Source organism: Vulpes lagopus, chromosome 3, assembly GCF_018345385.1.
Source record: "Vulpes lagopus strain Blue_001 chromosome 3, ASM1834538v1, whole genome shotgun sequence".
Lineage (NCBI taxonomy): Eukaryota > Metazoa > Chordata > Mammalia > Carnivora > Canidae > Vulpes > Vulpes lagopus.
In genome coordinates, this window is record NC_054826.1 from 151,879,435 (window position 1) to 151,900,209 (window position 20,775).

The 20,775-nt window shown below is 42.7% G+C and overlaps 1 protein-coding gene across 6 annotated transcripts in view; it reads left to right on the forward strand.

The window, feature by feature from the left end:
• Positions 1 to 6,691: 6,691 nt before the first annotated feature.
• The window catches only part of MCOLN3 (mucolipin TRP cation channel 3), a 29,995-nt gene continuing 15,911 nt past the window's right edge, over positions 6,692 to 20,775 (forward strand). The window contains exons 1-4 of one of the 6 annotated variants that reach the window (XM_041750692.1): positions 6,692 to 6,718; positions 11,226 to 11,455; positions 14,978 to 15,145; positions 19,636 to 19,789. In XM_041750692.1, coding sequence (XP_041606626.1) covers positions 6,709 to 6,718; positions 11,226 to 11,455; positions 14,978 to 15,145; positions 19,636 to 19,789 — 562 coding nt within the window. In that variant the 5' untranslated portion in view covers positions 6,692 to 6,708. Of the gene's footprint in view, positions 6,719 to 6,907; positions 7,279 to 7,618; positions 8,184 to 8,287; positions 9,052 to 11,225; positions 11,456 to 14,977; positions 15,146 to 19,635; positions 19,790 to 20,775 lie in introns of those variants that run through there. The other 5 variants (XM_041750693.1, XM_041750687.1, XM_041750691.1 and 2 more) reach the window with 5 other exon arrangements.

Consider the following 20,775-nt stretch of genomic DNA (forward strand, 5'->3'; position numbering starts at 1 on the left):
TGGAAGATGTATCTAAAATCATTATTAACTAAAATTGACATGAAGTTGAATAAAAGAAGCCTCAGGCAGCTTGGACATGCTTGTTCCGTGGTTCTCCACAGCCCCTGGCATACTGCTACATAGGCCCAGGGACTTGTCCCAGGATGAAAGCTGAGCTCTGGTTGTGCAGAGCTCTCTACTCCTCTCCCAATCTGCCATGCCCTTTAATAAGTGTGCATCTGTTCATCCCACAGCTCTACGTCTATCTCTACCTCAATCTGTAGTGCCTTTCTTCATCTTTGTTACCTGGTAAACTCTCATTTATTTTTCAATGCCAACTCAAATATCACTTTCCCTGCAAAGCCATCCAGGCCCTCAATAGAATTAATCACTCTTTTCTGTTTTTCCATTATAGCAAGTATTACACTGTGTTGTAATGACTTGTTTATATGGATGTCTCCCCTGCTGGACTTCAGTGTGGGGTTGGTGTCTCTTCCTTTCATATCTCTATTGTTTAGCACAGTATCTGACATGGGTATTTAATATAATATATGTTGAATTCTTTAATTGATTGACTATTATTTAGAGCATATCTATAAAAAGCTACCTAACAAAAGTGTCTTTGCATTCTTCCAAAGAATTTCCTTTTCTTAAAAAAAATTCATAATCAGTCAGATTTAAGGAAGTAAAGATTATAACCTTGTGACTTGGATGAGACATCAAGGCTTTTTGTCATCTTTTCTTTAGAGACATCCTAAGGAGATGATCATTGGAGTCATAAGTCATGATACTGAGAAAATTAGAAATTAAATGGAAAATGTTTAGTAATGTCTTCATGTTACAAACTTAAATTACAAATGATTTGCTGAACATCTGTTCTTTCATGGGAGTGGTCAGAAATGAAACATCTCCTTGGTGGCTAGTGAACACTTATGCTATTCCAGGGGATGCTGAATTAAACCTGCTTAAAATTTGAAGGTATTTAAAAATGAGTTTCAGTTTTACTAATTGAGTGAAAATATAATGAGTCAAGAATTTGTAGTATACTTCTCTGATTATTTAAGGACATCTTGATAAGTTTAAGATTGGAATTATAGAAGGGTAATCTGACAAATTAGATATGAGGTGGCTCTTTACTAATTATTATTTTAGTGAATGGCTTTCCCACCCCTTTTAAGATTTTTTTTTATAAAAAAAGAGCTCAGAAACTAGGAGTTGAGGACCATGAATAAGAGTCATTATGCATCTTCATTTATGCCTTTGTCTGTATGCCTGGGAGGGAGAGAGGGCGGCAGGGAAGAAGAGTCCTTGTTTGAACTCTAAACCGCTGGGATACAGCATGTTCAAAAAGTGCTGGAGAAGACTATCACAACCTATTGCATGAGGAACTGAGGAGCATCCTAGAAGGATACTCAGCTTCAGAAATGAGAAAACAGAACAAACTGACCTGGGGACAAAGCTTTAGTTTTTAGAGGAGAGGACCAATTGTGGCAATTTTAGGGGGAAAAAAAAGAACTGAAACTTCAATAAGAAATTGGAATCTGTACAACACTTAAGTGAGGAGATGGGTATTTCTGATAACATCTACACAGAATAGCTTGAGTCTAACTGGAACTAAAGAGGATTACTACTCCCACTCCTGCCCCCATCAGAGTTGCCTGTGGGCAGCTGATGTCCCTAGAGGGACAAATGCAGGAGCTGAGGAGAAAAATATGGGGCCATGTGGTAGCAGAGTGGTCTTATCTGTAAGCAAAGAGGAGACTCCATTCTTTATACCCAGAAAAACTCCATTCTCTACATCCAGAAAGAGATGGTGGTGGGAGAGTCTTTGGTGGTGAAAGTCCTACAATATTAATGGGCATCAAGAGTCAGTGAAATAACAGTTCTAGGTGTGTAATGATTATTACTATTAGGGCACTTAAATATTTTTAAAAGTGGAATCATTCAAATAATACTGTCTCTAAAGTTAGAAAATTGTATTGGGAGCCTAAATTTGGTACTTTCTGGATAAGAGACATCAGGCAAGCTATTAAACACTCTATATCTCAGTTGTACATCTGCAAAATCTGGGATGACAATGCTTTCCTCAGAGCCAAGCCAGATAAATGTTGAGAGCAACCACATTGCTACCATAAGGGCCATTTCTGCAAAGACATGACACTTCACACCAGTGAATTATAAATAGGTTTTCAGTTAGTCCAGCTTTCCGTACCAAGAGAGGAAGAAAATTGATTCCTCTCCACCAAGTAGACAGCTTCTGATCTAAAACTCTAGGTTGAATATTTTTGTCACTTGGTATGAGTCACAAGGTTTAACCAAAAGGCAGTGCTCCCAGCTCTGAGTTCAGCCAGTTTGAATGTTTACATTTTGAACAATTTAATATGTTCTCCATAAGCTGTTTAGTTTGGAAAATCGTGTTAATAAATTATTTCAAATGTAAAGAAAAAGTATGCATGTTTGTTAACAGAAATCAGTTTTGTCATATTTCCATTAGATATATGATGAATAAATTTTTAACAAATATTATTAGTATGAAGGGACACCAAATTATTAGCCTATCCAGGTTGCCCACAGATCTAAATCTGTCCCCCTTAGCACTGCCATAAAAAGGCCAGCATAGTGAGAATGTGGTACATTCTCAATGAATAGTTGTTGCATCAGAATTGATCTTAAATTCCATTCAATTTACAGACATTGACTCTGCCCTTTGGTGGTGATTAAAGGGAGATCTGAATATTCAACATTCTACTAGACATTTCTACTTGAATGTCTAATATACAGTTATCTAAAGTGTGGCCCCTGAGATCACAGCCAGCCAGGAAATATTTGTTACTAATCCACCAAAAGTTTTTACCCATCTGCAACAAAAGTACAGAAATTAAAAGTTCTTAAAAACTTCAGAGCAATTTGATGGAGTAACTACTTTATGTTACATATGAACAAAATTGAAGTTTATATTTTAAATGTCTTGATTTCATTTTCTAGTAATTTATTTGTGTTGTGTATTATGAAAGTATCAGCCTGTGAGAGAAATGGAAACAAAACCAAATTCCGTAGCCTCTGACAGTTTGAGAAGCACTTAGTAGACGTCTGAAGCACACGTTCACAAAGAACTACTGATGCTCCCCGCCAGCCTGCTCATCCTACAGTGGGCTTCACCTCAGCTGATGGCAATGCCATCTTTACGGTCACTCAGACAGAAATCTAGGAGTCGTCCTTGACTCTTTTGCTTTTATTTTTTACCCTTTGGGATATATTTAACATTGCAGCCAGAGGGATACACTTTTATTTTTTTTCTAAAACCTAATTTTTAATAGCTGCATAATATTTCATCTGGTAAATCTACCTTAATGTATTTAAGAATTAAAAAAAATGTATTTAAGAATTCACAATTGTACATTAAGGTTGTGTTTTATATTTTATATATGATTCAATGAATATTCCTTGTTTTTGTTTTCTTTTTTTTAGGGATACACTTTCAAAAGAGAAGACAAATCATGCCAGTCCTCTGTTTAAAACCCTCAGTGCCTCCCATTTCACTCTACATGAAAGCCAAAGTCCTTACAATGGCCTATGGTTGTGGTCCAGCATAACCCAGCCCGTTCCTGGCCTCATTTCCTACCATTCCTTCCTGGGGCTCATGCTGCTGCAGACACACTGGCCTCCTTGGGGTTACCTAAACGTACCAGGTACTGGGCTGCTTTACATTGGCTGTTCCCTCTGCTGGAATACTTAACGCAGATAACTTTTCAGTCTTTGCTAAAATGTTAACTTCTCAGTGAGGTCTATCTCCACACTATTTAAAATGGCATCTTCTCAACATTCCTCATTCTCTGCTCTCTGATTCTTTTTTTATTTTTTTTTTAAGATTTTATTTAATTGTGGTGGGGGAGGGTCAGAGGGCAAGGGAGAGAATCTCAAGCAGACTGCACTGAGCACAGAGCCCATAGTGTTTGTGTGTCGGTGAGGGGGGGTGGGGGTGCTGAGGGGGTAGTTGTGATATCCCAGGACCTGAGCTAAAACTAAAAGTCTAGCACTTAGCTGACTGAGCCAACCAGGTGCCCCCTCTGACTTATTTTTCCCCCCCAGCACTGATTATCTTCTAACATACTCTATAATTTACTTATTATGGTCATTGACTGGCTTTGTCCGCTAAAATATAAACTCTGCAAGGGCAGAAATTTTTGTCTTTTTTACAGCTGTGTCTCCAATGCCTGAATCTCTGTCTGGGAAATATAAGATACACTATATATATTCAATAAATGATTTGGAACAACCGCTTTGGAGAATAATTTGGAAGCACCTATGGAAACTAAAAATGTAAATAGCCTATAATCTAGCAATTCTACTCTTGGATGTTTACCCTAGAGCAAATCCTACATATGTGTATGAGGGAATGCTTCATGGATGTTTACTGCAGAATTTCTTTGTAAAGGCAAAGGATAGAAATTACTTAAATGTCCCTCGGTAGGAAAATGCATAGTGTCTTGCTTTAGTCAATAAATTACCATAAAGCTGCCGAAGTAAACAAACTTGCTTGGGTATAGCTCAGAATCAAAATGGTGAGTTAAACATTGAAGACTACAAAATAATGCCATCTTTGTGAATAAAAATATGCACAAATTATTTCTACTCATTATGGATACACATATGTGAGAAAATGTCACAAATGAACAACTTATGATGATTTATACCAATTCATGACAGAAGGTTACTTTTGGGAAGGGATGGTTAACTTTATAATGTTTTATTTCTTGTAATAAAAAGACTGGAAATAAATCAAATGACATGTAAAATTTGTTGTATTTGGGAGCTGTATTTTAGTTATTTTTTGTGCTTTTTTAAAATTTTTCTTAAAATTAAAAAATTGTCTTCTAGACCATAAGATCTTTAAGAGCATTCAATGTTATTACAATATTATCGACTTTTCCCAATGCTGTACTTTTTATCTCTATGTACCATCTATTGATTTTTGACAAAGATGACAAAATAACGTAGAGAGGAGAATCAAACCTTAATAGTCAACATAATAATATTATTGGCTCAAAGGAATATACTGATGTCAAGTCAAAAGGAAGACAGGAAATGCTGGCATGCTGAGTCAAAGATTAAGGTCGACATTTCTGGAGAGCATGACAGGAGCACATTAGAAAGCACCAGTTAAGATCTAGTCAATCTTGCGTGTTATTGTTGCCATGTTATAAGTGTGTGTTCCTGGTCTTGCTAGTGAGTACTTCTTGCAAATAAAATAAACATTAATATGTTTATATACATAGAATACATTGTGCTAATCCTCTGGATAGTATGGTATTTTAAGAAATAACAAGTTTTACAAGAAATACAATCATTATGTTATACACCAGAAACTATTATAATATTGTGTGTCAACAGTACCTCAATACCGAAAAAAGAAACACATAACCAATTACCAAATAAGTGAAATATTAATTTCATATTTAAAAAAAGCAAAAGAGAAAAAGGGGAAAACATAAATTGACCATATATATGTATATCTGGATTCTTTAGTCTGTTCCATTGTCTATATATATTTTATAAGTCTCTTTTCATGAATACCAAACTGTCTTCCTTATATAGCTTTATAATAAGTCCTGAAATCAGGTAAGGTAAATTCTCCAAATTTGTCCTTATTTTTAAAAAATGCTTTGGTTATTCTTGGCTTTTTGCATTTACATATTCATTTTAGAATCAGCTTGTCAATTTCTACAAAAGAGCTTTCTGGACTTTTGACTGAAATTAGGTTGAAAGTATAAATGAATTTGGTGAGAACTGATATATTAACAATATTGACTCTTAGGATCTATGAACATGGTTGATCTTTTCATTAATTTAGATCTTCCAAAAATTAAAAAAAAAATCAATATTTACAAGCACATGAAATATGCCAGGCACAGTATTGGGTGCTTTACATGTATACTATTAATTAAAATTCTATCATTCCTTTCATTGGACAGAATAAACACAGAAGGAAATAGGGAGGGGGAGGGGGAGAGGCTCAGTAATTCCCCACAGTCAGTAAATGGAATGAAAGGGTTGGGCCCCCATTCATTAGACTCCATTTTCTATTCTTCAGTTTACTTACCTCAGCTGCAACTAGGGTTAAGTGAGGGCCACCATTTATGCCTGTGAACCTCTCTAAAGTTCAGATTGTTCCTGAACAATCAAGCATTTCAAACTCCCACTGTCATAAGGACTTTACTGTTATGATAAGGAAGTAGTGTTAAATCATGTGGAAGCATGTGGGCATTAGAGATTAAATTATATTTTCCAAATTACACTTGAGAACCAAGTGTGCCAATTGCCCACTTTTTAATATCTACTATGTTCACAGCACCTGGGATCCGGGTTTATTAACAGCATAAAATTCTTGTGCCCCATTGCAAGAAAAGATATTTCTATTTATTAATTATCCATGCAAACTGGTTTAGGATTTTTAAAAGGTTTTATAAAAGATCTGATAGCTCTTGATATCGTTTTGAGGCATTGCCTGTTATGGGTATTCAGTGACCTTTACAAACTTAACCGTGCCCCCCACTCCTACCCCCAGTAACTTAAAAAGCAATTACAACAAGCCGGAAGTGGTTGTAATTAAAATTAATCAAAGTTCTGATCTATTTCTGACAAGCAGTAAGCTCAGGTTTAATTTTTAAAAAGAATTCATGAAGAAAAAGGTCATAGTGGGAGATGTACTCTTAAGGAAATAAAGAATGGATGACACTTGGTAAGGATGGTAAGGCGGGCTTTATTTAGGGCCGTCCAGAGTCTAGGGACCACTGCAATAGGACTTTAAGATGGGGGGGGGGGGGGGAGACGAGGCGCAACTCCTACTACCACGTGGGCAAGTGGAAACTGATGGGAGGAGGGGAGAGGCCAGTGAATGGGAAATCACTACCAGGACAAAGCAACAAGGTCGTTTTGGCTAAACCCACCTAGCAGGATTCTTGCTGAAAACAGCCCAGGAGGATCAGACTTCACCTGGGGGCAGGGGAACTTCGTTGAGGGCCATCGGATATTGAGGATGTGTGTGTGGGGGTTTTGGTTAAGCTGACTTTGCAGGGCCCTTGCTACAACTGGATTTTAGAAGCAAATGCAGAGATAAGCCACGAGGGTTGTTAGCAGCCTGGCTAATGTTTGGCCACGCAAACAATCCTTGTCACGACCTCAAGTCTGTCCGGCCACATTCCTTCTGAGAGCTTCCCAGGGCTTCCTGTCCCAGCGCGGCCTAGAGGCATCCAGAGAACAGTCTGCACGCAGTCCTGCAAAGCCCAAGGCCTAGAGCACGTATGAGGCTCCGGTTTGAAGAGTCTTGCACTGGGTGATTCCCCACGCGGGCCACGGAATGGACTGCGCGCAGGCCCCCGCGGCCCGGCCGCCCGCACCCCCGCACCTGCACCCCCGCACCTGCACCCCCGCGGCCGGGCCGCCTGCAGCCCTGCACCTGCACCCCCGCGGCCAGGCCGCCTGCAGCCCCGCACCTGCACCCCCCGCACCTGCATCCCCGCACCTGCACCCCCGCGGCCAGGCCGCCTGCACCCCCGCACCTGCACCCCCGCGGCCAGGCCGCCTGCACCCCCGCACCTGCAGCCCCGCACCTGCACCCCCCGCAGCTGCACCCCCGCACCTGCACCCCCGCACCTGCAGCCCCGCACCTGCACCCCCGCACCTGCACCCCGAGCGCCGCGAAACCCGAGCCGGGCTGTGCGGCCTGTTTGTGGGAGCAGGGAGGGGCGTGACGGGGCTCAGGGGCGCGCGCGGCGCCGGGGGCCCACCCAGGAAGGGCGGGGAAAGGAGTGGGCGCGAAGCGGAGCGGCTCCCGAGCCGCGGGGCCGAGCGGGGAGGATGTCCCCGGCGGCGGCTGGCGGCCCGGGACCCGCGCGGGGCGGGGCTGAGCCGGTCCCGGGGCTTCGGGAGCGGCCCGGCTGCCGCGCCCCCTGCGGCCGAGAGGACCCGCGCCCGCCGCCGCCCCGCGCCCGCCGCAGGGAGTCGAGCCCGGCGCCGCCCGCGGCATCAGGTGTCGTGGGAACGGCGCCCGCGGCGCGCGGGGGGACCGCGATGAGCCGAGCCGTCGGCCACGCGCAGCGGGAGGGTCGGGGCCCCGGGCGTCGGCGCCATGGAGGGGCCCCGGGGGCCGGCGGGGTGCGAGCTGCAGCGCGTGGGCTCCGCGCCCGCCCCGCCGTCGGCGCAAGGTCAGGGGCCCTCGGGCGGCGGGGGCCGGGCTGGGGCCCGGGGGGGGGTCCGGGCGGGGCGGAGGGACGCTCGGGCGGCGGGGGCGCGGCGGGGGGCCCGGGCGGGTGTGCGCTGGGGCGGCGCGGGGCGGGCGAGGGTCCGGGGGTCCGGGCGGGGGGCGTCCCGGCGGCGCGGCCCCGAGGCTCAGCGGCCCCCCCGCCCGGCGCGAGGCCCCCGCGAAGCCTGCGTCCTGGGGGGCAGCGCATGAAGCCGCCCGCGGCCCCCTGGCGCCGGGGAAGACCCGGGCGGCGGCCGAGCGCGTCCCCGCGCACCCAGCTCTAGGCGCCAGGGGCCGGGGGGGGGGGGGGACGGGGCCGCAGCCGGGGCCTGGGCGGGCAGACCCGCGCCTCGGGGACTCGGGGGTCGGTGTGGGAGCTGGTGAAGGGCAGCGGGGAGGGGCTCCCCGGCACGGGATCGAGTCCCCGGGGCTCCCCCTGCATCTGCGGGCTCCGTCTCTCAAACTAACGAATCTTAAAAAGAAGAGGAAGAAAGGCGGGAGGGAAGGAAAGAAAAGACTCGGGTGTCTGGTGAAGTGGGGAAGCGCTTCTGGAGAAAGTCGCACGCGCGGTCAACTCCGAGGTCTTTCTACTCGCGCGCATCCCCCGGCTTCCTGCCCCCGCGGGGCCCCTTGCCGGGGTGGGGGGGGGTCGGCGCTCCTTCAGGCTCGCGGCCTGACACTTCGCAGGGTTTTTAAAAAGGATTTTATTTATTCACGAGAGACACAGAGAGCGGCGGAGCCACAGGCGGAGGGAGAAGCAGGCTCCGTGCGGGGAGCCCGACGCGGGACCCGATCCCGGGACCCGGGGTCACGCCCTGGGCCGAAGGCAGGTGCTCACCGCTGAGCCCCCGGCGCCCCCACTTTGCGGTTTTGTGCGGTGCCCGCCCCGAGGCGTCTCCTCTGTGCCCGGGCAAAGCTAACGTTTGCAGCTGGTGTAGTGGCGTTAAAAAAGCAAGTTTTGTGAACGAAACGCTGTGCCTCTGGGACAGCCTGACGCCCGGTGCAGGCTCGGTGCTCCCCGCTCCTGTGGGTTATGCTACACGCGGGCCTTGTTTGTTTCCACTTTACTTTTTCCTTGTATCAAAAGACAAAGGGCGTCTGGGTCCTCCGAAACGTAACTTCCCAGCAGCTTTATTATTACCAGCCTCACTACTGCTGATGGTGTTCATGTGCAAGTTTTGATTTTACGGTTTTAAAATCCCATTTAAATCTTTAAATGCTGCCTTTTGAAGAAGGAAATAAAATGTTCTTGAATGGAAAGCCTAAGGAATTGATAGCTTTTTTTCTCTCCCTTACGTCTTTGCCTCATACTTTGCACTTTAAGACGTAAGAACCGTACTTGAAGGAGTTCTATCATAATTATTTCATTTTGAAGATACGGCATATGCTATTTTTTATGCCAGTGTAAACTGTTTTATGCTTGGCTGACTCAGCACTGCCCTTGTTAATCTTTTCATTAATGAAGATTGTACAAACTTGCCCCATAGCTAGTTTTGATGGCTAATAATTTTATCTATTATTTGGAGATGTCGGGTTTGCTAAGAATGGTTGAATCAGAACCAAAAGCGGGATTCTGTATTTGGAAAGCAGTGTGATACCTAAACAGAGACTTGTTAGATGCTCTATTACTATAGTTTGACTCCCTCCAACCCCCACCTTGATTTCTGAGTAGAAGTCACTGTAAAAATCTCTCATGGAGCCGGCCTTTCTGTTCTGTGTGGAAGATCTCAACTCTCCCAGGTGGTTTGGGGTATTCTATTTTGAACAGGTTTCCATAATATTAAGTAATCTGAGTGAAAATCCAAGGTAAGTCCCCACTTCTGGAGTGACATGTTTGTCATTTTGGACTACAAAGGCAATAAAAATAGCCCCATCCTTTTCAAAGAGACAAGAGAAGTAGTGGATAAGAGGTACTTTGAAAAGCAAAATGTACTACATAATATTAGGCCTTCAATAAAAATCAAATACGAGTGGGATTTGGACTTAAGTTGAGCTTCTGCATTCCCCTTTGGGGAGTAGTTAAGTTTCCTGAGCCTCCACTGCCCCTTAAGAATCTTGTTTCCTGTTTAGGACGCTGACTTGGCTGTTAAGGCTCTAGGGGGAGTGAGGCTGCGTGCTCAGTGTTGGACTCTGTGCAAGGGCTTTATTTGCATTTTTATTTAATAAGAATCATATGAGGATAGGTATTGTTATCACCCTTTTGCAGAAGAAAAAGCTGAGGCTCAGAGAGGCCGAGTGACTTGCCTGGGTCACAGAAGTGTCAAGCCCTAGAACCAGGATTACATACTAAACATGGCCTTAGTTCCCTACACCACACCTTGCTACCTTTAACTCAGTGTTTTGTTTTGTTTTTTAAAGACTTTATTAGAGAGCATAAGCAGGGGGAGGGGCAGAGGGAATGCAGACTCCTCACTGATCAGGGAGCCCAAGGGGGGGCGGGCACTGGATCCTAGGACCCTGGGATAATGCCCTGAGCTGAAGGCAGGTGCTTAACTGACCGAACCACCCAGGCGCCCCTAACTCAGCGGGCGGTTTAAATAATTAAACTTATTTTGATAATCTGATGAAGCTTTAAGTATCGCTGCAGGAAAAATGGCCATATCTTCATATATACAAAATTTTGCATATAATTTCTGAGGCTACCTACCTTCTAAAACTCTTCCATAGGCTTTCAGGTCACCCTGCTCTAACTGTATCTGTTACTGAAGGAGGCACAGAGTGTATACCTGCTATATAAATGTCCATATATTCCTCTACCAGTAGAAGCAGCCCATGAATTCAATAATTCAACTGAGCGAAAATTTACTTAGTAACTGAAACAAAAAGAAACAGGACGTGTTACATTCTAGTCGATTCTATAAACATCTAAAGTGCAATTTAGAACAATGGTGTATTTGAAACCAGATCTTTTGTTTGGGCTTCTTCAACTATCCTACTATAGCAAAGAATAAAGATTAGTGCCTTTAGTTACAGAATGTAAACGATCTTTTTTTTCTCCCCCTAGAGATGGCAAATCCTACAGTTGTTATAAGTAGCTGCAGCTCTCATGAAGAGGAAAATCGTTGCACTTTTAGCCAGCACACATCGCCCTCTGAGGAGCTTCTGTTAGAAGACCAGATGAGGCGAAAACTCAAATTTTTTTTCATGAATCCTTGTGAAAAGTTCTGGGCTCGAGGTAGAAAACCATGGAAGCTTGCCATACAAATTCTAAAAATTGCAATGGTGACTATCCAGGTAAGCATCTCAAATCGCAAGTTTAGCGACGACCTCTTTTAGTAACAGAGGAGTAAGGACAGTTGTTTTTTCTAACTCTGAACTGTATGTATAATGGAGATCAATAAATAAGGAAACACACAATCTTAAACCCCTCTGCAGTGTTTGTGAAAGAAGACTGGGGTTTTCCCCTTTTTTCCCTTCTTATCTTTCCTTAACTATTTTAGTTGCGTAATAGAATCAGTTTTTAGGAAAAGAAAACTTTAATATTTGCTTTTTAATAAAGAAGCTGAAGGTTTCTAAATCAGCCATGAAAACTAGTGGTTGCCCAACCAGAGGATTCTTTTCCTTCCTAGTTTCCTGGGAATTTCTCTCTTCAGAAACTTTAAAGGTTTCTGTTGAGGCGAGTGCTTGGATTCTCATAGCCCTGTAGTGGGAAAATGTGGAGTTAACTATAAAGGAGTGACATAGGTAGTGAAATATGAGACTTCATTTTAGGAGAGTTTGAATCTCATTTCCTTGACATTTTTTCTTCATCAATACTGATTGTGATTTACTCTTGTGAAGATATATTTTCCTACTGGTGAGAGTAATTATCCCATTTCACAGATGAGAATACTGAGGCTTAATGAGGTAAAATAAAGAGTGGAGCTGGGATTCAATTCAGATTTTATTCTAAGACCTGTGTTCTTAATTACTCCTAAATTTTTTAGAGAGCTCATCTAACCATCTTCTGTTTCCTGGAGTGGTCAGGAGGAAAAGTGACCAATGGTTTAAGATATTAAGGCTGTTAGTAATAAGCATATAAAAGGCATTTAGGTACATTCTTAAAAGGAACTGAGGGTTTTTCTTTTTTTAAAGATATTATTTTTAAGTGATCTCTACACCCAACATGGGACTTGAATTCACAACCCCGAGATCAAGAGTCATATGCTCTCTGAGGGTTTTTCTTTTCTTTCTTTAAAAAGATTTTTTTTGGGGGGGTGACAGAGAGAGAGAGAGAGAGAGAGAGAGAGGGAATCTCAAGCAGACTCACTACCAAGCATGGAGCCCAACAGAGGGCTTGATCCCACAACCCTGAGATCATGACTTGAGCTGAAACCAAGAGTCTGTCTCTCACCCAAGTGAGCCACCCAGGTGCCCCGGGTGATGTTTCTTAATTGTGGTGTTTCTTTAATCTGTATTAGAACAGCCAAACAAATACTACATAAAGACTTTGTAACTGAGCAAAGAAGTGTCACTTGGTGACAGGTACCCTCTTCTCAGAGGGAAGAAGGTAGACTTCCTGTTCATTTGGAGATTTTGTGTCTGCAGGAGCAAAAAGAAAGATATCTGCAATGATGGGCACCCTCCTAAATGTTCCCTTTCCCCACAACCTGGCACAGCCTCTGAGTTACAGGGGTTTTCTCTCTGTCATGGGTATCCCTTGAGGTCAGGGACCATTGCTTCTGCACTGCATCCTTGGGACCCAGCTCAGTGCCGGCATGTGGGGGGAACTCACTGATAATTGGTCTTTGGGAATTTTCTGGAGGCTTTTTGTCATCAGCTTCATTAGATGTAAAATCCTTGGCTGTCATCTTATTGGGATTTATATAGGACACTTGGCTTAAAGAGGCTCTTCAGAGATAGAAGTCCAGTTAGATGGGGAGCACTGACATGTGTAGGGTGCAGGGCATACATCACAAGGAGAGGTGAAAAGAGAAGAGATTTTTGTGCTCTATTTTGCTCCAGTCAGACTCTAAACAACTTTGTGTAGCATGATAGTGTGGCTAGAACTTGGATTCAGTCTGTTAGACTTGGGTTCAGATTTTGACTATACACTTGGTAGTGATGTGACTTGAAAAAATTATTTAATTTCTCTGGGCGTTTATGTGCCTATCTATAAAATGGGATTAGTATGAAGGAAGTTCCTGGTATGGCACATAGGTGCTCAGTGTTGTTTCCCTTTTCCGTATAAAATACACCCTGCCTCACTCTGGGATCCAAGTCAGAGTGTATGTTCTAAACTTACAGTGTGTGTGTGTGTGTGTGTGTGTGTGTGTGTGTGTGTGTGTGTGTGTGTGTGTGTGTCAAAAAGAAAGTGAGAGCAAGAGAGTGTGTGGGAGAGAGGAGGAGGGAGGGAGCAAGAGATTGAGATGATTTCGAAGGAAAGAGAAGGTGAAAGAGAAACTTGGAGTAAAGTTTCAGGTGTGATGGAAAGCGCTGATGTTAATATGACAGTGTAGCAGTTAAACAGCTTTTTTGTACATGAATAACCGAGTTTCATGTAAAACTCTGGGGTCAATCCCAGATAGTAAAGATATATTATGTTAATATCCTTTAATTTAGAGATCAGTTGAAAGAATGTTTTTATTTTTGGTCTTATTGTCACAGTTTTGGTAACTGACAACTATAGTGATTTGATAAGAGGACTTAGATTTATTTAAGACATTTCTTATATTGCTTGTACACCTGCTTCAAAACCTTCTTGGTATCCTGCACAATTCATTTAAAAAAAATCTTCTACTTGGGGCACCTGGGTGGCTCAGTGGTTGAGCATCTGCCTTTCGTTATCCCAGTGTCCTGGGATCAAGTCCTGCGTCAGGCTCCTTGCAAAGTGCTTGCTTCTCCCTCTGCCTATGTCTCTGCCTTTCTCTAAGTGTCTCTCATGAATAAATAAATAAAATCTTTTTAAAAAATCCTCTACTTGCTGTAGAAGAACCCTGCACCATCTGCCTCCAGCTTTTCTGCTGACTTTTTTTTCTTGCTGTTCCTTTAGTTGGATTGTCCTGGGATCCTCAGTACCCACCCCCCTCAAGTGCGAAGTTCCACTCTACCTTTTTAGCCTCTTTCCTGTGCTCCTGAAATGTCCCCACCTGAGTTATGCACGTACTTCAGGGGTTTTCTTTCTTTCTTTCTTTCTTTTATTGATCTCATACCTGTGATCTCCCAATATGGTTTTTTAAAAACATATTTTATTTAAATTTAATTTGCCAACATATAACACCCAGTGCTCATACCATCATCCCAGTGCCCTCTCATTGTTTCTTTCTTAAGGAAACCTTTCCATTTCTTTAGGTACAGTGACTTTGCTTCTCTAAATTCCTAAAGAAGGGGATCCCTGGGTGACTCAGTGGTTTGGCGCCTGCCTTCGGCCCAGGGTGTGATCCTGGAGTCTCGGGATCAAGTCCCACATCAGGCTCCCTGCATGAAGCCTGCTTCTCCCTCTGCCTGTGTCTCTCCCTCTCTCTCTGTGTGTCTCTCATGAATAAATAAATATAATCGTTAAAAAAAATTAAACTTCTAAAGGAGGACTTCTCTGAGCTAAAGCTTTTGATTGGGACAGCAGCATTAAGTAAGATCGTATGTGAAAATGTGCAAAACCACTTTCTTTCATTTGAAAACTAGAAGCCTACCTTATCCTCAAGGCCAAATTAATTTACAGCTACCAAAAGTTTCATTTCTGTTGAATATTCAGGATTAATTAGACATTGACTCTTGAATAAATAAATTGACCTTTTATTTTCTTGTTTTTGTCACTCTCTTTTCCTTTTTTCTTTTAAGCTGGTCTTTTTTGGGCTAAGTAACCAGATGGTTGTAGCTTTCAAGGAAGAAAACACTATAGCATTCAAACACCTCTTCTTAAAAGGATATATGGACCGAATGGATGACACATATGCAGTGTACACACAACGTGATGTATATGATCAGATCATCTTTGCAGTGAACCAGGTAAATCAAGTATGTGCGTTCTTACTTGGAAGAAAGAACAGACAAGGAAATTGTTAGCCAGGTACACAATAAAAACTAACATTCTATCGTAGAAGGGTGAACATTTCTGTGGTGATATGTATAAATGATATGCATAAAACCATTGTAAAATAATTTTTAAAAAATATCACCATCAAACTGAACCTAGAAATTGAGAAAAGCTTTTGTTTAGTAACAAAGAGACAGAAACTTTAAAGAGTTAATTAAAAAAATCAGAGCTAGGGGTTGGCATGAATGCCTCAAAGATTTAAAATTATTAACCATGGCCCTGGTTGTTAGTAGCCATTAAGTCTTGGGAGTTTATACTTTCAGGGGCCCTTAACAAATAATGAGAATATTAACTTTGCAGAGCACATATAGCAACTAAGACCTGAAAATTCATTTAAAAAATAAGGGCTTTGTGTCAGACATGACAATGATTTTATTGTAATATTGATTCACTGCCCCCCCCAAATAAAAATTATTATAGTGTAATTATAGTTCTTCATTATCTAGAGATAATCTGCACTGTGAGATAGTAAATTCCTAGAATGACATATCTGTTTATGGCACTAAGGCTTTCTGTTAACACTTGGATTGTGTAAACTGGCCAGAAATCTACAGTAATAGAAGTAAACTGTGTAAGTTACTAAACAGAACAATGGATCTGTGTGAAAAATTTCTCTGTCAAGGCAGAGCTGCAGAGGCAAGTGAGGACAGACACACAGCCTGATTAAAGCCCCTAGAGGCCACAGCCGCTTGGAGGCCCCACTGATCAGTCCCACAGGTCACCTACCTTCCAGCCATAGTTCCACATTCCTGTCCCAGAGTCCTGTGACTCAAGCTCCAGGGCTGCCGTGTAGTTGGACACAGTCCTGCACTTGCCCCTGACCATCTAGCTCTTACACAGACCTCCACAAAGAGTCTTATTAGGTCAGCAAGGAAGTTTGGCCATAGCCAAAAAATGTTAGCAAGTTACCTGCAGTGCCCTTGCACCTAGATCTTTTATGTTTCAAGATCTTAGAAAGTTTAAGACATACAATTTCTGTGGTCAGGAGGTTTATATCTTTAGGTAATTCCTGTGAGGATTGCTTCAAAAATAGTGGGCACTCAGAAGGGCTAGGGACCTCATACTCGTATGACTCTACTTCATGACCCCTGCCTGTCTTTCCAGCTTTACTTCTTACCACGCACCATTGCAGGCACACTGTTCTACTTGGGACCTTACCACATTCAAGATCTTTTACCTTCTTTTTCATTTATTTTTTTTTTAATTTTTATTTATTTATGATAGTCACAGAGAGAGAGAGAGAGGCAGAGACACAGGCGGAGGAAGAAGCAGGCTCCATGCACCGGGAGCCCGATGTGGGATTCGATCCCGGGTCTCCAGGATCGCGCCCTGGGCCAAAGGCAGGCGCCAAACCGCTGCGCCACCCAGGGATCCTTCTTTTTCATTTAATGGACTGTTTACCTCTAACACCTTCCCACACCCAATATAAAACTACCAGTTTGGCTCTGAGTAGCTTTAGCAAGGCTTAATACACTTATTTCCTTGAATAGAGAATAAAACCCTCAAAACCGAGTATCTCCACTGTTGCCCCCTACATGTAGGACATAATGCTGCTTAACAACTTTTGCAGCTTCCTTTTATTACCATAGATTTCTGGCCCCTTCCCCCAGTCCCAGTGCTAACAGAGAGCTTAGTGCTGTAATTATATATCCTGTCCTAGGAGTTTACCATCTCACTGTGAATTGGTCATTTCTAATAATGAGGAGCAATAATTGCATTATAATAATTTTTACCGTATCATAAATTTGACAAACATTTGAATACCTATTCTATGCCTACTGCTGTTTTAACTGCTGGGGTTGGAACAGTGGCCTTGATAAGTTCCTCGTCCTGTGGAATTTACATTCTAATGCAGGAAATGGATTTTAACAAGTTCAATCAAAATCATTTGGTTTCAGATACTGATGAGTGCTATGAAGTAAAATTAAGTAGCATAAGGGCATTAACAATTGCCTTCAGGTGGTCAGAAAAGGCCTCTCTGAGGCCTGGAAGTCTGGGGAAGAATATACCAGGCTGAAGGAGTAGCAACAGCAAAGGTTCTCGAAGCCAGAAAATGATAGGTATGCTTGAGGAAGAACAAAGGAGATGAGTATGGCTGGGCTAGGTCTGGTCTCTCAGGGCTTTTTAGGCCCTGGAAAGAAGCTTTGAAATTTATTCTGAGAGAGACTGGAAGCCATGGGAGGGCTTTCAGTAGGGGAGAGACTTCAATATACATTAGCAAAGGCTAGTATTTATTCTCCAAATGTTTAGTATCTGTTGTGTATCAGATATTGGGTTTTGTTTTTTAAATATTTATTTGAGAGAGTGTGTGTGTGTTTGTGTGAGCAGAGGGAGGGCAGAGGGAGGAGACAAGGAGACTCTGGTGAGCCCAACATGGGGTTCAATCCCCATATCCAGAGATTATGACCTGAGCTGAAATCAAGAGTCAGATGCTCAACCACCTGAGCCACCCAGAGACCCCTCAGATACTGTTTTTGCTGCATGGGTACTAGTGACCAAATAGGTCGAGGAAATCATATTTTAATCATATTTAATCATATTTAATATAAGCAGTAAATAAGATAATAAACAAGGATATTATTTGTCAGTTGGTTATAAGTATACTATATTAAAAAAAAAGCAGCAGGCAGAGTGAATGAATGGAGGTGGTCAGGAGAGGCCTCTCCGGTAAATGACAGGTGGACAGGGCAGACCAGAGTGTGGGGAGGCATGCTGTAGCCATCTCAGGGAGGAGCCCTCCAGGGAGAAGGGGTAGCATGAACAGAGCATAGAACAGTTTTGTGTTTTGGGTATCGCTGTCCTAAGGGCATTACATGCATTAATTTCACTTATTTCTGTAACAGTCTCATGAGTTCCATATGGAGACTAGACTGTGGTGAAAGGCAGATGGCAGGCAGGAAGACCACTGAAGAGATTCAGCTTGTCAGGGTGAGAGATGAGGGGGTGTGGACAAGGGTGAGAGCAGTGAAGGTGATGAGAGGCAGTCAGATTTGGGGTATAATTTGAAAGTAATGCACAACTTTCTGATGGACCAGAAGTGGAGTATGAGAGAAAGAGGCTAAAGGATCATCATTCCTAAGCTTTAGCCTGCAAAGCGGAGAGGCTTATGGAGTCACTGATTAAAAAGGGCATTTTCATGGAAGGAGCTAGTTTTTCTGTTGGCACATTTATGTTTGAGGTATCTCTTAGACACCAGAGGTGTCCTGCAGGCAGAGTGCTACCCATGTATGGAATTCAGTGGAAAGGTCAGGAGATGTAAATTTGGAAGCCATCAGCATACAGATAATGTTTCAACACGGGACTGATTGAGATCACTTATGGAGAGAATGTGAATGAAGAAGTCGAGGACCGAATCCAAGGGCATTCTGAGACATAGAGTTTGGCAGGAGCAGGATTCAGCAGAGGAGACTGATACTGTGTCCCAGAAGTCAAGTGGAAAAGTATCCTGGGAAAGCACCAGGCTGCATCAAACACATGGGCAGGCTACGTTAAATGAGAACCATGCCTCAGATGTGATAAAATGCTGCTCTTGGTGGGCTGGATGAGGCCTAGCTCAGCATCTATCCCATAAGGCTCAGATTATAAATGATTTATTTCATTTAATTTAGCATGTTTCACATGCATTGTTTCATAGGGTTATTTATCTCTGTATCCATCCCGTTAAATTGTTAATTCCAAAAGATGGATACCTATCTTTGTATCACTAATTGTGCCAAACAGCATTGTTCATGGTAAGCTCTGAAACACTTTTTTTCTACAGAAATCCATTCAGAGTTTTAAGTTGATGATTATTCCTAAGTACCATAAGATCCTCATTTGTAAAATCACATTTTATTTTATTTAGAGGACTCCCTGGGACAAGGGAATATTGCTGTGGAAGTGACTAAATTGTGTTCTTGCAACGATAAAGAAGAAACAGGTTTTTTGGGGGAATTATTTTGCATGTTAGCTTCCTATACTTGCCCTTTCCTATATTACAGCAGCAAAGCAGAACCCTGACCTTACAAGAAATAGTTCAGAGATAAAGTTCGTATTCACACTGAATGTAAAAATCAGTTCCTAAACATAGTTCTTTAAAGAAGGAAAGATCCACAGAGATGATGTGCTGTAAGCCTTTCATTTTGTAGACAAGAGACCAGAGGTTCAGAAAATTTGTGACTTGCCCACGCTCATAAAAATGAGACGCAAGCCCAAAACTCTAGTTTGGAAGTACTCTTGGCTGGCTGCTGTCCTGGTGCCCATGATCATGTCCTGTGCTCTGTGTATCACTGTGAATGTGAATGTCTCCACCTAGGACGCAGGTTGGAACCTGCCCATTTCACAGGAGGGGTGAGTAAAATCGTGGCTTCATTTCTGTCTGGCTGGTGTTCCCATCCCATTTTGTTTCTCTTTTCCATTGAAGTACTTGCTGCTACGCAATACCTCGGTTGGGAATCATGCTTATGAGAACAAGGGGACGGAACAGTCTGCTATGGCAATCTGTCAGCACTTCTACAAGCAAGGAAACATCTGTCCTGGCAATGATACCTTCGACATTGATCCAGAGATTGAAACTGGTGATGTTCTTCAAAAGACTAGAGCTTCTATTTTTTAACTCCTTGATTCATACTTAAAATCAGCAATTTCATCTCTGAAAATGTTCATTTGGTCAGTGCTATTAGGTCATAGCAAGAAACTATGTAGGATTTATTATGTGTTGGGTACTGTGACTTTACTGTGACCTATGATTTTAAAAAGCAACAAGAACAAACCAATAAGGCAAAATATGTTATTATCCTCATTTTATAGAAGAGTAAAGTACGGCTCAGAGTTAAGTGATATGGTCCAGATGGAGCTGGTGAGAGGTGGTGCTGAAATTTGACCCAGGCTCTCTGTGCTCTTAGGCACTATATTCTTAGCCTCTGTGTTCCACTGCCTCTTGCACTGGATAAGCCAGTTAAGTACACTCACCCTTACAAAACATTGTACCTGCAAATTTGTCATGCATATAAAACTCCCTCCCCTCAACTGCTCTTCTCTACTTAATATCTTGTTTTAATCATTTATTTGTTTATTTTTTAAGATTTTATTTATTTACTCATGAGAGACACACAGAGAGGCAGTGACATAGGCAGAAGGAGAAGCAGGCTCCATGCAAGGGAGCCTGATGTGGGACTCCATCCTGGGACTCCAGGATCATGCCCTGGGCCGAAGGCAGGCACTCAACTGCTGGGCCACCCAGGTGTCCCAACTACTTAGTATCTTTGATGGTTGGTTCGAGAGGGAACCAGAACCAGGACTTAGAATAGAATGGCTTATTATATATATATATATATATATATATATATATATATATATATATATATATATATTTTTTTTTTTTTTTTTTTAAGTAGGTTCCATACCCAGAGTGGAGCCCAGTGCAGGGCTTAAACTCACAACCCTGAGATTAAATTAGCTTAAGTCTTTAAGTTAAAAGTTAAATGTTCAAATGCCTTTAACAATAGTCACTGGGACATTTTTTGGAGGAGGATAGTAAAGGGTTACAGTACAGATTAGTGAA